The 17798-nt window shown below is 43.2% G+C and overlaps 1 protein-coding gene across 4 annotated transcripts in view; it reads right to left on the bottom strand.

The window, feature by feature from the left end:
* Positions 1 to 17798, bottom strand: part of MTMR14 (myotubularin related protein 14) — a 72655-nt gene that overhangs the window by 35139 nt on the left and 19718 nt on the right. For all 4 annotated transcript variants that reach the window (XM_066596734.1, XM_066596736.1, XM_066596735.1 and 1 more), the window contains exons 7-11: positions 16874 to 16947; positions 15001 to 15071; positions 12956 to 13030; positions 3991 to 4057; positions 1869 to 1954 (exon numbers count right to left, since the gene is read on the bottom strand). In XM_066596734.1, coding sequence (XP_066452831.1) covers positions 1869 to 1954; positions 3991 to 4057; positions 12956 to 13030; positions 15001 to 15071; positions 16874 to 16947 — 373 coding nt within the window. The remainder of the gene's footprint in view (positions 1 to 1868; positions 1955 to 3990; positions 4058 to 12955; positions 13031 to 15000; positions 15072 to 16873; positions 16948 to 17798) is intronic.

Raw genomic sequence — 17798 nt, 5'->3', positions numbered from 1 at the left:
TGTCCAATTTGTATAAGAAATACATTGAGTATATTGCATCCATATGGAAGCAATATACTCACCATGGCACGGGAGCCCAGCATTGGCACTGCAGTACCATGGCATCCGACAGGTGATGTCACATAAACCGGTAATGTAGAAAGCCTCTGGAAAGTTTATGGGAAACAATTGATGACGTCCTCGTCGAGCCTCCCATTGGCTGCAGAGGCCACATGTGAGCAGCCAAAAGGAAATAGAAGACCCTTCTGGGAACTGTAATTTCCCATACTGAAATGGCAGTCATGTGGGCTGTGAAGCTGAACCACCCACTTAGCTGCATCAACAGGGGGAAATACATAGTCCAAAATCAAAGACAAAGCCTGACAGATTGTGGGATAATCCCTTTAAAGGGCAAAGTGAAAGACGCACACGCACACGCACACGCACGCACACACGCGCACGCTCAGAGCTCAGTGGGTATTCCTCTGAAGATCCCCTCTAACGGCACTTTACCTGTGCACCTATATTGGATATCTGGATATCACATTGGTTAATATGCTTTGGATTTCTTTTTGTATTTTTGCATACTCTGGATTCACACTAGTTGGACACACTTTCATTATAGTAAGGGGGGGGGGGGCATTTTTTTGGATAGCGTCAATATGGATATTAAAAGGGGTTTTCCCAACAAATACTATTTATGATCTATACTCAGGATAGGCCATCAATAGGTGATTGCTGAAAATCTGCCACTTGGAATCCCTGGTGACCAGTTGATCGTCCAACCCATTGTCAGTGTGGCGGGGCTGGAGGATATCATCGTGGTTGGAAGTCTCAGAGGCAGCTTCATTCTTACTGAAATAAATGGGAGTCCAGCCGCCTCCAAGACATTGCTATTCTGGTGACATCTGGAGTTAATCAATAAAAGGATCATCACTTTCGCATGAGTTTCCCGAGAGTGTACTGGCCAATTTGTTGTTCTACAGATATATGAGCCAGTGACTGTGCGGCTCTAGAGCCAGCATCACAACCTATTACTAAAAGGGAAGACCTGTACTATGCGGTGCTCACCTGGAAATCCCCTTTAACTGATATTTATTGATCATTATGCTGTGGATTGATTTGCCCCTCATATGAACAAGCTTAATTTAACCATGGCCTATTGGTGTTTTAGTAGTTTTTAACTTTTCTTTCTTTGGTTGTCAAAATTATTTTGTGTTAATACATGGATGTTAATTTGTCTCCTTTTCTTCCCATTTTATTGTACATAAAACAAGCAGAACATTTTTAATGAAGGCAGTTTACAAGCTGATTGATGTAAGCTGATTGATGCAATTGCAGGATGTTGATGGGTTACTATGGCAGCTGGGGGTCAAGCAATGGCATCTAGTAGAACCTATTAGGTCCTGTATAATGCACTGCAATACACAGAAGGAATGAACAGAGTATCACACAGTCAAGTCCCTAAGGCCTCCTGCACACGGGCGGAAACTTCGTGGCAGGATTTCCCGCAGAATTTACGCCCGTGGAAGCTGCCATAGGATTGCGTTAGCAAACGCAATCCTAGGCAGACGGCCGCGATTTGTCTACGCGGAATTACGCGCAGAAAACAAATCGTGGCATGCTCTATGTCGAGCCCCGCAGAGAAATCTCACTACCTGCCGCCAGCTCCAGTCAGCGCATGCGCCAGCACATCAAACAGCCGGAGCCGCGGAAGCAGGTTAGTATGCGCGGGTTGGGTCCTGCTGCGAGAATTCTCGCAGCCGGATCAGACCCGGCCGTCTGCAGGCAGCCTTAGTGTGAATTGAAAGGGGGGGGGGGGAGGAAGATAAACTAATCCTACAGACACGAGACGAAAAAAACACTTTACTTCTAAAAAACCAACTCACCGCCCAGAGGGAAAGTCTCAGGAGTGAAACGAACAGCGGTGTGCGATCCCACCCAGATATACAGTGCACAAGCAACCCGCTGTTATCTACAGAAAGAGAAAACAACAGGTTAGTTCTGGATATACGCATCAGCTGTAAAGCTGTAAAGCCCCATTTACACGCAACAATCATTGCTTAAACGACTGAACGAATTGACGACTTCTGCATAAAATGTAATGGCTTGAAAAAAAGCTTGTTCCCTCATTAGCTATAATACACTTTAGTAGACGTAGTACTAGTGGTTTGCTTAGATGAGCGTGTGTTTATGCAAGGGATTATCTGGCAGGCAGGATTTCATTGTCTTCTCTCAGGATGAGTAAACAATGTACTCATTGTGTACTCGCTGTATAAAGAGTGGTCGCCTGTCCACGGGCGTTGTGGTATCCCGTGTCGGATCTCCGCCGCAGGAGCCGGCAGATGGATCTCCGCTGTCATCACAATAATTCTCCGCTCGTAGACAGGGGGCTGGCGCTTCCCATAGCAACGCTATGGAAAGCTTTAGACAGAGCGATTTGCCGGCGGAATCACGCCCGTGGACAGGGGGCCTAACATACATTAGGTATAAAAGCAATAAGAAGGGGAGATAAAAGGGAGCAGACTACACAGGAGTGTGGTTTTTTTTTTGTATGTTACCATTGCAATACACAAGTCTCTATAGCAGCTGTAGACACAAAATGGTAGGCAACTACTGTGTTTCCCGAAAAAGAAGACCCCATCTTATATTAATTTTCTTTCAAAATGTGTTTATTGATTTTTCTTATACAAAATATAAACCGTACAGATAGTCGAATAAACAATGGATGAAACTCGCCAATCGGAGTAGCGGGCAAATAATCTGTCTCCCTTCAAGTCTTATGGCATATCGCAATAGTGTACCAATCTATGGGGAGGTTATGGTGGATATTAGGTATATAGTATTGGCACTTCTCATCCTAGGGTGAGAACCTTAAACATTCTTATATTAATTTTCATCCCAGAAGAGGAACAGCCTCCCCCTATGTAGTTTAGTTAGAGATTTTTTTTCGGGGGTTGAGCTTATATTTCTTTGAAAGACTTGAGTGCAGGGGCGATTCTTTGCCTTGCTACAAACACAGTGACTACTTGTTTACTCGTGCAGCAGAAGACAACGGCTTTTCTTCAAACTACAGACAAACATATACTGAGTTTACTTTAAGTCAATTTGTTCATCCGTTCAAACGATAATCATTGCATGTAAAAGGGCCTTTAGACTAATGATGTATACTAATGCACAGTATATATCAGGTAGTCAGAGAAGCTGTGCAGCCATCTTTGTTTGTCCAAGTCTGGAGGGTCACTTTAAGGAGTGTTTCGGTCTGATGCACCGTTGGCCACCCAGGGTTCAGAATATCTGGGGGAGGGGGGGTTCTTGGAACCTGGTTTGGGGCTCCTCGGGAGACTGCAACAGCTGCTACTTACACTATGAATTGGTAGTTGCAGAAGTTGGCCTGAAAGGGACTTTTTGGGCTAATTCCGATGTTAAAAAGAAGTTCACTATACAAATGTAAACAGCCTGGTCATCTTCAGATCTGTCCAGACACCGGTATGCCTGTTCTACACAAGATTCACACCGATGTGAACATCCCCTTTACATTTTGCTTGTACTTGCAATGTTTTCCATGCCCCTGGACTCAGGTGGCAGGAAGAGCTGTGAAATTAAAATGTGTTTCCTTCTCTCCAAGAGCTTAATATCAGGTTTAGTCATGTGTGACTCCACTGCGGGCGCCATGTAAGTGCTAGCTGCCACGCTGATAATTTACAGAGGTGCTAAAGCGGACAAACAACCCCATCATCTGGCTCATGCTTTTAGATGTCCTCAGTTTACAGCAGAAGCGGTTTTCTTCAAAGTCTGAGAGTATAGTTTCTTCTTGTTGAGATTTAGAATAAGGAGTCTTATAGACCAAGCAATTCTCCCCGTGACAAGGGGGATGCAAATTAGCTCTCTTACAGGGGGAAGAAAGCTGGCTCTCTAGTGCCACCTATTGGATACCAACAAACAGCAAGATTTCTTACTCGTGGATGAGAACTAATATACACACCATAGATTTAGGCAGGAGGCCCTTACCATCCCCGTTGATGATGTGAATGAGGAGCCTGAGGTAATTCTGCGTCTGCTTCACCAAATCCCAACTCTGCAACAAATGGAGGATGAGTCGTTGTGAAGGAAAACATAAGAAATAAAAAGAGAATACTCGTTAATACCACAAAACAGTCTATTTATATGCAGTGGATATTAGACGGCATATCCGGCAGGATCTCCCTTAGGCTGGGTTCACGCAGGGCGGATTTGCCGCAGGTTTTGAAGCTGCGCTTATCCCGTGGGTTTTCGCTGCGGCAAAACCTCAAGATTTCTGCGGTGAAACAGCATTATACTGCAAATCACCAGGTGTGTGCTCCCTTATGGTACAGCTATGACCAATGACTCAAGCTTAGCTGCAATGTCAGAGTCCAAGGCCACGCTCAGACATCCCGTCGGCAAAACGCTGCGATTCATATCGCGGCACTTTGCTGACATTCTTGGTGCAGGTTCCTGCCTCAGACAACGGGTTTTAACGCACCAATCATTAAACGCAGCAAAATAGCACTTGAAAATTGTGGCTCATTCGAGCGCATGTCTGCAAGGCCCCATTGAAATAAAGAGGAGCGTTATACCACCGCGTTAAAAACACCACAGTAATAAACGGATGAGTGAGAGTGGCCTAACTAAGGTAGTCTGAAATGCCTCATTATAAACAAGCTATTCTGTCTTTCCACCATGCTTTACACTGCAGCTCTGCTCATTTAGAAGGAGTTTAGTACACGGAGAGCATTTTTCTATTAAAATAAGTCCCTAGCAATTAAACCACCGGTGGAATATAGAAAGGTCATACACCTAATGAGGGAATCGAGCCTCCCTGTCTGCCACGCAACTCATCATATTTTACCCCACCTCCAGCAGAGTCTAATACACTGATAGCATAAGCATCGTAGACTGCACTACATAAGTAATGCAGTATACTATCCTAACTATGGAAAATCCTCTTCAGACCCCGAATTGTTTCTTACTTTATTGAACTTTTTTTGACACAATTATTTTTTTGTTTAAAATATGCCCCCCATTTAAAAATTTCCCCCATAATAAACAGATAAGATACCAAAAGTGTAAAAAGAAACACAATCTGTAATACCGCGTTCATTACAACCTAGACAATGAAAATATTTTGATATTTAATTTTGTACTGTGAAAGGCTGTAAAAAAAATTTAAAAAAAAATTGATATTTTTCTTTTGTTCCCCTCCCAAAAAACAGTATATAAAAGCAATCCAAAAGTCACATATACCCCAAAAATGACCCCAATAAAAACGACAACTCTTTGCCGCAAAAAACAAGGCTTCATATAGCTCTGCTGCCGGAAAAATAAAAAAACTATGGGTCTTTGATTGCAGCGATGCAGACTCAATTGTGCCCTTTATTGTGCAAAAGCAATAAAAATCATATAAACTTGGTATTGCAATAACGGTGCTGATCCAGATAAGATAATGTGGTACTTTTACCGAATGGGGAACACTGTAAAAGCAAAATCCAAAAACAATGGTGGAATCTCTGGACGTTTTCTCCCATCCCCTCCCCTATCAAAAAATAAAGAAGAATGTAATAAAAATTACATTACACATTATATGTACCTCTTAAAACCCCTTTTATACACCCTATTGGGGAATTATAGGTTTTTGTTTAATTGGATGAGGAGATGCAGGAGCGTAGAGAAAGAATCTATTCCTCCACATGACAGTTCCCTGGGTGATCCTTCTACAATGTATATCAGCTCCAAATCACTCTCCTACAAGTGCCGACTCAGCACTTCCCGCTGCCTGCTGAGCGCTGCCCTAATTCTGCCTGTTGAAAGATGATTTAATCATAGTCTTGTCTTCTGCTAAATCATAAGAGAAACTTTTATAAGAACTTCCCAAGATGTGTCTATAAAAAGGTGACACAGGCATATACATTATCCCTCATCTGTGGCAACATAACTAAACATCCTATTGTGGGACAGGGTTAAAAAGCAGCGGTCATCTCTAATCTACACGTTTTCCCAAATCCATGTACTCCTATGAAATAATTTCGGAGCATCTTTTCTTAGAACTCTGTATTAGGCAGTTGCCGTTATTCCTCCTGGGCATGTATTAGGGTTAGGGCTACAGATTGCGGTATCACGTCTCCTTCATGCTACTGGCAAGAAAAAAAATGTTTAGAGTTGCAATTAGACTGGTGCTACATGGAAACTGTCTGCGGCACGGGTTGTGTAACATAGTATATAAGGCTGAAGGAAGACCATGTCCATCTAGTTCAGCCTGTCTTAACCCACTTATTGATCCAGAAGAAGGCAAAAAACACTGATGCAGAAGCCAATGAGCCCATTCGGGGAAAACTCCTTCCAGACTCCGAAATGGCAGTCAGAATAATCCCTGAATCAACCTTTGGTAGTTCCTACCTAAATGCAAGATCCAGAACAACAACCAGCTGGTCATCTAATGTCTATATCCTGTAATATCATAGCGCTCTAGAAAGGCATCTAGTCCCCTCTTAAACTCCTCTATGGGCTTTGCCATCACCACAACCTCAGGCAGAGAGTTCCACAGTCTTACTGCTCTTACAGTAAAGAACCCCCTTTGTTGGTGATGCCACCTGCTTTCTTCTAGACGTAGAGGATGCCCTCTTGTTACCGAAGCAGTCCTGGGTATAAACAGATCCTGGGAGAGATCCTTGTATTGTCCCCTCATGTATTTATACATAGTTATTTGATCGCCCCTAAGCCGTCTTTTTTTCAGGGTAAATAATCCTTATTTTGATAGCCTCTCTGGGTATTCCAGTCCTCTCATTCCATTTATTAGATTTAGTTGCCCTTCTTTGTACCCCCTCAAGCACTGCAACATCTTTCCTGAGCCCCGGTGTCCAGAACTGGATACAGTATTCCATGTGGGGCCTGACGAGTGCCTTATATAGTGGAAGAATAATGTTCTCGTCCCTCGCCCCTATACCTCTTTTAATGCACCCGAAGACTATTAGCTTTTGCAGCAGCTGACTGGCATTTATTGCTCCAGTTAAGTCTACAGTCCACTAATACCCCCAGGTCTTTTTCCATCTCACTTTTCCCTAGCAGTACCCCATTTAGTGTATATTGGTGACATCTGTTTCTCCTGCCCATGTGCATAACTTTACATTTATCAATATTGAACTTTTTTTTGCCATTTTTCTGCCCAAGCCCCCATCTTATCCAGGTCCGTTTGTAGCCGCACATTGTCCTCCGTTGCATTAATTATATTGTATAATTTTGTGTCATCTGCAAATATTAATATTTTACTGTGCAGTCTCTCTATCAGATCGTTGATAAATATATTGAACAGAATGGGGCGTAGTACTGAGCCCTGTAGTACCCCACTAGCGATGGTGGCCCAATCAGAGTACGTACCATTTATTACCACCCTCTGCTTTCTATCTCTGAGGCGGTTCTTTACCCAGATACACACGTTTTCACCCAGTCCGAGCTGCCTCATTTTATATATCAGCCTATTATGCGGCACGGTGTCAAATCCTTTAGAGAAATCCAGATATACGAGATCAATAGACTCTGCCAGATCCAGCCTAGAACTTACTTCATTGTAGAAGCTGATCAGATTGGTATGACCTGATTGACCCCTCATGAATCCATGCTGGTGAGGAGTTATGCCGTTGTTCTCCTTGAGGTATTATATGATGTTGTCTCAGAAACATCTCGAATATTTTTCCAGTTATTGAAGTGAGACTTACCGGCCTGTAGTTACCAGGCTCTCTTTTGGACCCCTTTTTGTAAATTGGAACCACATTGGCAATGCACCAATCCAATGGTACAACCCCGGTCTGGATAGTATCCAAAAGTATAAGAAATAGTGGTCTAGCTATCACATCACTTAGTTCTCTTGGGTGTATTTCATCCGGACCTGGCGATTTATCGATTTTAATCCTCTTCAACCAGCTCTGTACTTCCTCTTGTTTTAGGTATGCAATATTTAAAGGGAAAGGGGGGATGGCATTTTATTCCCGTGCCTCTTGTGTGATATTTCCTTTTCGTTCGTGAATACACTTGAAAAGAAACTATTTAATAGATTTGCCTTCCCCCCCCCCCCCCCCCATCATCTTCTAAGATTTCTCCTGCATTATTTGTTAAAGGGCCAGTGCTCTTGGTGCAAATCATTTTGCGGTTAACATAGTTGAAGAATAGTTTAGGCTTATTTTTACTCTTTGGCGATCAGTCTTTCCGCCTCCTCCCTAGCAATTTTGATCTTTTCTTTACATACTTAGTTTTTTTTCCCCCTGGATGATTTTAGCACTTCTATGCTGCACTCTTGTTTTAGTAGTTTAAATGCTTCCCTTTTTTTGTTTATTACCCTCCTCACAGACTTGTCGAGCCACATGGGTTTCCTTCTACTTATCTTTTTATTTAAGGGTATGAACTGCTCACATAAGGTGATTAGGATGTTTTTTAACTTTTTCCATTTGTTGTCTGTACAGATATTTATGAGGATGTTGTCCCAACTAGGGGTACTGCTAGTTCTGAGCTGATCAAATTTTGCTTTACTAAAGTTTAGTTTTTTTGTCGCTTCCTGATAAGGTTTCTTATTTAATGACCGCTGCAAAATTAATTATATTGTGGTCACCATTTCCCCAAGTGCCCCTCAACCTGCACCCCCATTATTTGGTCCGGTTTTAGTTAGCACCAAGTGTAGTCTTATTAGAAGTTAAAGTGGCGACATTACAAGTTGCAAAAAGGGCCGACCGACAGGAAATCCAGGATTTACAAAAAAAAGTTTGTCATGATTTGCGGGTCCATGATTTGGAGGTCACGTGCGCAATTTGTCTGAGATTTGTCTTTTTAACAGACAAATTGCAACTCTAAAACAGCCGCACAACACCACATTGCAGAGACACAAAAAAAAAAAACCAAAAAAAAAAAAAAAACCCGCACAAATTGTTAGGTTGTGCAACTTTTCTGAGACCTGATGCTATACAACTAAAGTCACCATGTACTTCTAGCCCAAACTTGCAACTTAGTGTTATCTTTTGCCTTGTCAACTGGGCGTGTCCCTGCAGAATAACACTGATAGCACTGAGTGAACAATGTCAGATAATGTAGGGAAACATCCCATTAAGGTTAATGGTAAAGCTAGGTTTTCAGTTTACGGATACGTTTCCAGGTGGAAGAACAGGGGGATGGCACAACACAAAATTGAATTTAGAGAGAGGACCAGTTAACTCTTGTCTTTTTGAGATGCAGTCATCTATCACAACCTGAAATAATACTTGGCAGTCCTATTAAAAGGTTTTTTCCGGGAAAGATAGGTCATCAATAGTTGATCGGCTGGGGTCCACCACTCGGGGCCCTGGCAAATCAGTTGCCCGATTATAGCACCACAAACACACGGAGACGGAGCGGAAGCTGCTGCTCTGACTCCTCTGTAGTGGCCGGCACGGCTATCATTTAGCTGCATCTACAGTTACAAGCTCTAGCCAGCGGGGGCCCCGTCGCTCATGATCCCCATCAATCAGCTGACTCACGAGGCTGGAACGCTGCAGCCTCTTACCAGGCCAGGGACGTCACATGCATTCATCACGTGGCCCGAGAGCAGTTCTGTCCCGTTCAAGTGATACCACTATAAAATGTACAATGTTGTGCCCGGTATAGACTGAAGAGACAGTGGCGCTGTCCCTTTAAACAGCTGATTGGTGGGGATCATGAGCAACGGATCCCAACCAATCAACTATTGCGGACCCATCCTGAGGACAGGGCATCAATAGTTTAGTGCCAGAAAACCCCTTTAAATTTACATTATGATTTGCCTTCATATTTTTATGGTTGGTTTGAAGAGTTTTATCTGTCAATAGTGAATATCTTTGTTCCTTTAATGGGAGCCCTTTTTTTCTCCTTTTATTAGCAGTACACTTCCCACTATTTAGATCATCCTTTGTATCCATGTCACAATTCATGATGCTCACTTGCACATTTCTGATCAACCTAATCCTCGATATTAACAGAACTTTTTCTCTATCTTAATGGTACTACACTAGTGTTTAGCGATCCTATTTATGGACTTTTTAATTCCTACCTGGATCAATTTCAATCAATCTTATTTATTTAATTTTAATGGGTCAACTCATCTTTCGATTATCAATTTCATTTTATTACCACTTATCCCATTAGCAGCACCCTCAGCTTACCAGTGATATTTTCTTAGCCAATTAGATTTTTTTGGCATGCTCAAAAACGTTTTTTTAAAGGGTCTTTAATGCAGACAGTTTTTTTTGTCATTTACGACGAGTTACCTAAAATTACTACAGCCTACTGCTAAATACTGGATTCTCTATTGTATGGCACTACAGGTACCAGCAGGATTTTCAGCTCATATTTCAAATTTATTTTAATTCGTCCTTTATTACTTTATTGCTGATTTAGTCATTTGTAATAGCTGGTGTCAGTTGATTCATTATGTACGGTCCTTTTTCTAGGAGTCCTAACTACGGGCCCTTTTAGATGTGCTGATAAATCGTTCAGATTCCTGCACCTAGCCTCGATTGAACCATGAATGAGAATTCATTCGCTTCTCATTAGTCTCTGCATGCATAAACTTGAATGAGGGATCGTCCTGTGTACACAGGCAGACGAACGACTGCCTGTTTACTGCAAATTGAGGTGGGCGGGCTGGAATGATTCCCGACCCTCCCTCCTCCATTTACTCAACGAAGGTCGTTCCTATATAAAAGCTTAGGAACGATCATTGATAGAACGAACTGTCGGGCATCCGTGTAAGAGGGCCCTAAGGCCCCCTGTCCACGGGCGAGGCGGAATATCGCTAGTGATATTCCGCCACGGGGGAGCAGGGGGGAGAAATGACAGGTCTCCGCGGTGAGCCCATCTGATCGATAGGCTCACCGCAGAGAATCGTAGCATGCTGTGATTTGGATCCCGTGAGCGGAGAATCGCTATGATTCTCCGCTCGTGGACATCGGGCTGCGCTTTCCATAGTTAAGTCTATGGAAAGCGTTCACTGCGTTACCCAGGGCCCTAATTATTGCCGCGGAGAACGCAGTAACATATCGCCCGTGGACAGCAGCCCTAATTCCCTTCTTTTTTCCTTCTGGACATTTGTTAAACTGTATAATCTGATGTCCACATTTGTTCATATTAATGGTTAATATGCTCTGTATTATCACATGATGTGAGACATCACCCACTGGGATTAACCTGTGTTTTTTTACATTTTTCTGTAGTAGCTTTTGAACTTTTACTAGGCAGACAAAGATCCTATTTCAGGTCATTGACTTGAGTCAAGCTTCCAATTTTCATCGCTGACTCCAGGTCCTGTTCCAAGTCTGACGACATCCCTAGCCGTTTCCTACTCCTCTTTACTGGCTGACAGAGGCCCATGCTGTTCCGTGGTGGGGTGGGTGGGTTGCTGCTACCCAACAGGTTTTCATAGGTGTTGTGCCGTTACACAACCCTCTAAGGTACCAATATTCTGATCACATCTACTTTTTGATGATTCTGCACTATGGCGCGCTCTCTTTTTGATTTTTTTTTATTGTATTAAAAGAGGTTTTCTGGGGTTAAAATATCAAAGGGACTTTTGAAAATTTTTCTTATCTATAGATGATCTGAGGAGACCCACCGCTTGGATCCAGGAAGGAAGCAGAAAGCACTGACCATGGCGCAGAGGCTTAGGTTAGTATTGCAGACGCATCTCAAGATTAATTCAAAAACGGAGCTGAGCTGCAGTGCCAACCTGCACCGCTGCGCTACAGTCAGCACTTCCCGATTTCTGCAATGACGACAGCCACGGGAATCAGCTGATCGGCAAGGATACGACTCACAGGTCTGTTGGTCATCAATAGAAAAAAAAATAAAGTGTCCTGGAATACTTCTTTAACAACCAAACCTAAGGATAGGTCATTGATATCAGATCAGTGGGGTCTGATGCTTGGGACCCCATTAAGCAGCTGTTTGAAGAAGCCGCAGCAGTTCAGGGAGCGCTGCAGCCTCTTCTCCGGCAAGTGACGTCACTTTCATTTGTCACACGGCCTGACAGCAGCTCAGCCCCATTCAAGTGAATAAGATTCAGCTGCTATACCAGGCGCAGTAGTTATATAAGGTGCTGTATTGGCCTCTTCAAACAGCTGATTGGCAGAGATCCCGGAGGACAAACTCCACCGATCTGATAATGGTGGCCTATCCTCGATCTGATAATGATGGCCTATCCTGAGGACAAAATCAATATTCAAGTGCCAAAACCCCTTTAATCATCTTCTAGCTGTCCTTGCTCCATAATACATGCAGCTCATACTAAGAGCTGCAAAGACTCTAGCTTTCAATGCCCATGTGTGGCTAGCTGATTTAGCCATGTGAAAGGGGGTGGTCTCTAGTGACAGCTGGAAAAACAAGAGACAATGTGAGGCATATCCGACAAGGGATGGAAATATTTAATTGGATATAATTAATTATGAACCCCTATGATATCACAAAGGGCTAACACAGCTATTACAAATGAGTGCAGAGTGATACTTTGCACTGCAGGTTGTCTCACCTTCAGAAAAAAAATAAATAAATAGAAACAAAATGAGATAATGCAGTGCTGTCCCTGTAGATTGGGAAGGGCACCTACAAGGAAAGCCTCAATTAGACTTCTCTAAGCAAAACCCATTAATGCTAGTTGCCTGCAGGGCTTCCTGCCACGTGCTGACCCCCTTTCTGCAGTGCAGCACATCCTGGGTCCCTAGTACAGCTGGAATATCCCAGGGGCTTCACAATAAGGGGAAACCTGCTTAAAAGGACCCAGCGAAGGTGGAGAGGAGGCGCTCCTGACCGAGTTGACTTTCATCATTTTGTCTGCTGCTGTGCAGCCTCCGGGAAAAGGAAAAAGGCAGCAATGACGGCACAGGCGACATCTCAAAGCAGATGTAGGAGAAGCGGCGTGCTGAGGTCACATGACTTACTGTATAGAATGCAAATTTGATCATCTCCTTACCTGGTATTCTCTCCAGTCAATGTTTAAGTGTCTTGTCAAGCAGAGTGGGATACTTAAAGGGGCATCAACATAATCCTGGGGGGAGAGACATATTTGCTATAAGATGAACCAATTTGTTGTCAGCTTAGCAATTGAAAAGAGATTATCCAGGACTTAAATAATCAATATCAGATTGATGGGGGTGCAAATCCGGCGCTGATAAGTTCTTTGAAGGAGCCAGAAGTTTCAGGCAAGCACTGTGGCCTTTTCTGTAGCCAGCGACATCACAGTCATCGGTCACATGGTCATTTCCCAGTTAAGTCCCATTTAAGTGAATGGGATTGAGCTGCAATAGCAAGCACTGCTGGGTGCTGCGCGCACTATACAATAAAGAGGCCACAGTGCTCATCCGAGTGCTACTGCCTTTTTAAACAGCTGATCGATGGGTGTGTTGGCGGTAAGACCCCCATTGATATGATGGGTCATCAAAGTCAAAGTCCCAGAAAACCGCTTTAACTGCAACTCTGTTTTCGGTGCAGTTTAAAGAAAAAGGATGGTTAATTATTGGGGGTTCATGGCAAGTCTTCTATTGGTACACATTTTGCATAAGTAGGAAAAACAACCCCTCAACGGTATGTGCCATGTACCGATGCCCCCCAGAGTGCCAGCCACACATCACCCCATATGACATGCTGCAAGGGGAGCCAGTGCAGCTGCAGACTTTTTTTGTGCTGCATGACATTTGTGATCACCCAACAAAACGAACAATCTGCAACACTAAGGGCCCCTGCACACTGGCGAAAGCAATATCAGGATGTGATTGACGCATTCTCGCAATCCTTCTGAAACCCTGGATGTGAGGCGTTTCCACAGGGTAACAGCCTCCCATCCCAGCAGGGCTGAAGGAATCACCTGCTGTGGCTGTCACAGCCATGGCAGGATATAGTGATCCTATCCCATCAATACCAATGGGGCCAGCAGCAGCCCCATTGAAATCAATGGGAGATGATCGCGATCCTCTGCCACAGCTGTGACAGCAGTGGCAGGGGACTCCCGTGAAATAGAATCCCTAACTGTAAAAAAAATAAACAGCAACATATCCCCTTAGTAGCGCTGCCATCCCCGGCATGTTTTCTAGCAGGTCCCCAGCACTCTTCTTTAGCTTCTCTTCTGGCTGGGGATTGAAGAAACCCCACCTCCTGAAAGCGCTGCCTCTGTTTGGTCACAGCACTCAGCCAATCAGAGACAGTGCTCAGCTGTCATTCAATGACACAGCCCAGCGACTGGGCAAACGAACATTCCTAAGAACGTTGTTGCCAGATCATCGGGTCATGTAAAATGCCTTTAAGTTGGCACTAGAGTTTGCATGCTCTCTTAATGGTGGCATGCGATTAGCACATCATGTGATGGAGGTCGATACATTGCGACAGCCTTGTGACAGTGAAAAGTCACTAGCTGACCCAAGATGGAATTCACGATAACATCTGAGCATTTGCCAGAGTTTGGTCACAGAACCTGATTTTGAAGTTCCTTTCAAATGAAACATATTTGATGTTTTTCCAGCTAAGCCTACTATAAATTCTGCAACACATATGTGACGGAGGGAGTCTGCACTGACTACGTGTGTATTGAGGCACAACACTGTTGCAGCAAACTGTTGATACTTAAAAGAGGGTTTCTAGTTCGGTATTGTATATAGGTTTGGGTCCCCGTGACCAAATCTATACATAGAAACCCCAGGCAAGTTTACAGGAGGTCATCAGTGATGTCCTTGTCGGGCTTCCTATGGGCTGCAACGTTCACATGGGAAAACAACCCATGTGATGGCTGCAGTGCATGTCAACAGAATATCAAAGTACTGGGAGAGCACAGCAGGGAGCATCGTGGTAGCAGGAGGAAAGTACTGGGTTTATTTATTTTTGTATGGACTCTGCTCTCCCCCCACTGCTATTAATGTTCTCCGAAAACCCCTTTAAAAAGCCACTGAAAAATCAAATTAAGGTTTGCTGTATGAGTGTATGCCACAATACAACTGGTGCATGCTGTGGCCATACTGTCAATCTTGCCTGCTTCCAGTTGAATACAAGTCCTTCCGCAGCATAGTCTCGATCTTTGTAATCCTTAAAAAATTCACAGCCTGCAAGAAAGGAGAGCATCAATGAGCGTCTGACGTCAGCAGCAAGTGAGCAAAATAGAAGGATAAAGCAACACACACACACACACACACACACACACACACACACACACGTTAAAGTGTTTTGTCGCCGAAGCTCTCCCATCTGATTTGACACTGCATATGGAGAAACACTCCTGGGCCATATGATGCCTGGCGGGTTTCATGCAAGGGTCTCATTCTAATCAGACAGGAGATCTTCAGGGTAGGTAAAATATGCCGATATGCTAGGTTAAGACTGAACGTAATAGGAAAGAATGGTCCCTCTATTAGCAAGAATGGAAAGAGGTCTATGAGACCCTGCACCTCCATGCATTAGCCAGAGACGCCAATGTGCACAGTGTAATGCTTCATTTCTCCTATGATGGCGCTTCCAGATGCCCAAAATATTATAAGTGATCGCCAGGATCCAACAGCAGGAGGTATGCTATAAGACGACCATCAAGGGTCTAATGCAGAAAACATCTTTAATTGTTGACATCCTCCGCCATAATAGACTCAGAAAAAAGCCAGTCCCTAGAAGTTGTCGGTTTGCTGCAAAACTCAGCATGCAGTTACATCTCAGGCAGATACGGAAATGATCATTACTGCAGCACTCCGATCATATTTGCACTGACACTGTATGGCATGTTGGTTAGGGCTAGAACCGCCAACCACACCTCGAAGACATCCGACACGCCAATGCATGGGAGTCAATAATGGTGTGCTGTTCCTGCCCAAGGCATCTCAGGGAGGTCAATAGAAACAAGATAGGCTCAAATCACATCAGCTCTAGGTTTCCCATTCAGAAAAATGGACCAGAGAAATGGAAATAAATGAGTCTGTTGAAAGTCCCAATGATTTCAACAGACTCATTTCAATAGAGAAGAAAAAAAAGAATACATATATTCAGTTTGCATCCCTTCTGTCGTGGTTCTATTTTTTTGGATGGAAAAATAGTCAGCAGGGCTATTTCTTCCATTCAAATGCAGTTCTTTCTGTTTTTATCTGTGCATGTGCAGTCTGCTAAACAGAGTATAATCGATGGATTCATCACAAGCGGATGAGAACTGGAAGAACAACAAGAAGAGATGAGAGCAAAGTGTCTTTTTTGATGGATCCTTCAAATTTTGCTGTGACAAATACCCACTTATCGTTTGCTATGCATCCATGTGAATGGTGACTTAGAGAGGGGCTGCAGCATGCAACCGGGAGCCAGATCAATGCAACGCTGCTCTTTGCAATCTGCTCTGTAGGGGCAAGAGGGACCAACAGAGCAATCATGTTTTACTATTTGACAAGCCTTTTAAGACCAAAAATGGCCCGGTAGTCAGGGGCAAAGCATTGTGGTGACCAGTTTGATGTATGACCCACTGGAAAAGCTATCAATTTACTCCAAGTACTGATGCAGGATGCTGGACTATCACAAGAGGTCATTTAAAGTTTAGTGTTCCCTAAGGAGTTACATTGCAAATTATTTTAGGGAACTGTCTGTCCAACAATTCTCTATTAGAAGGTTATTATCCTTTCAGCACAAGGTGGACCCAAGGGTCTCATTCTAATCAGACAGGAGAGCTTCGGTGTAGGTAAAATATGCCGATATGCTAGGTTAAGACTGAATGTAATAGGAAAGAATGGTCCCTCTATATAGAAGTATGTGAGGTTATAGCAAGCTCTCCAACCTACCCAGGGTTCTTCCTCAGACATAACTTTTTTTGTTTAAACATTCTCACACATAAGTGCATGGTAAGATGTGCAATACAGGTGAAAAGTGATCGGCTCCTTACCTGGGTAAGGAATAGACAGGAGTGTGAAGTCCGCATACCGCTGAGCTTTGTCTACCTTTTCTGAGGAGGTAACGCTAAGAGATAAAGCACAAGGTCAAAGTATGATTTTTATATTTTGTCAAAGAGATTTGGGTTTTACGATCGCTGCGCCTCCACAGACTTCAATTTCAGCATTTAAAAACCTGACAACGGGGGAAATCTATCAACATTGGCCTAGACCTGTGTAGATTTTTTAAAGGATTTTCAGCTCCGCTTTTCAAAAAGCCATAACTTTTAATTTTTATTTTTCTGTCGACATGGCCACATGAAAACTTATTTTGCGTGGAGAGCTGTAGTTTTTATTAGCACAATTTTTTGGGTACATATGTACTGCATAACATTTTTTTTTTGGAGGGGAGTAAGAAAAAAACCCAAAACAAAACCACAAAATATCAATGCTGCCATTTTTATTTATTTTTTTACAGGGTTAATTATGGAGCATATATAACAATAAATTACTTCTGTAGGTTGGTATGCTTACGACATTACCAAAATACTTTTGCACAACACTACTTCTTTTGGATTTTTTTTCTAGCATTGCGGCATTTACACACTAATAACTTTTTCCCCCCCCCCCATCATATTCATCAACGGAGCTCTGAGGCCTTGTTTTTTTCCGATCCAAGCTGTAGTTTTTATTGGGACCATATGGCTTTTTTTTGCCATGCAAGCTAAAAAGTGTGTTCAACTTCTTGTACGGGTCATTAATGATGTGACAATATAAAATTCTATTGTATTTTATTTTTTTTAAACAAGAGGGGAAGTGCATAAAAAGTTTTTTTCCCCCCCTCTACATTTTTAGTGTCCCTGTAGATGACTTGAACCCGTGATATTATCATCTCTCTGACAATACACTGCAGTACTCCTGTACAGTAATGTATTATCA

This window comes from Eleutherodactylus coqui, chromosome 3 (genome assembly GCF_035609145.1).
Source record: "Eleutherodactylus coqui strain aEleCoq1 chromosome 3, aEleCoq1.hap1, whole genome shotgun sequence".
Classification (NCBI taxonomy): Eukaryota; Metazoa; Chordata; class Amphibia; order Anura; family Eleutherodactylidae; genus Eleutherodactylus; species Eleutherodactylus coqui.
The sequence above is the reverse complement of the archived record's forward strand: the minus strand, read 5'-3'. Positions and strand labels throughout refer to the sequence as shown.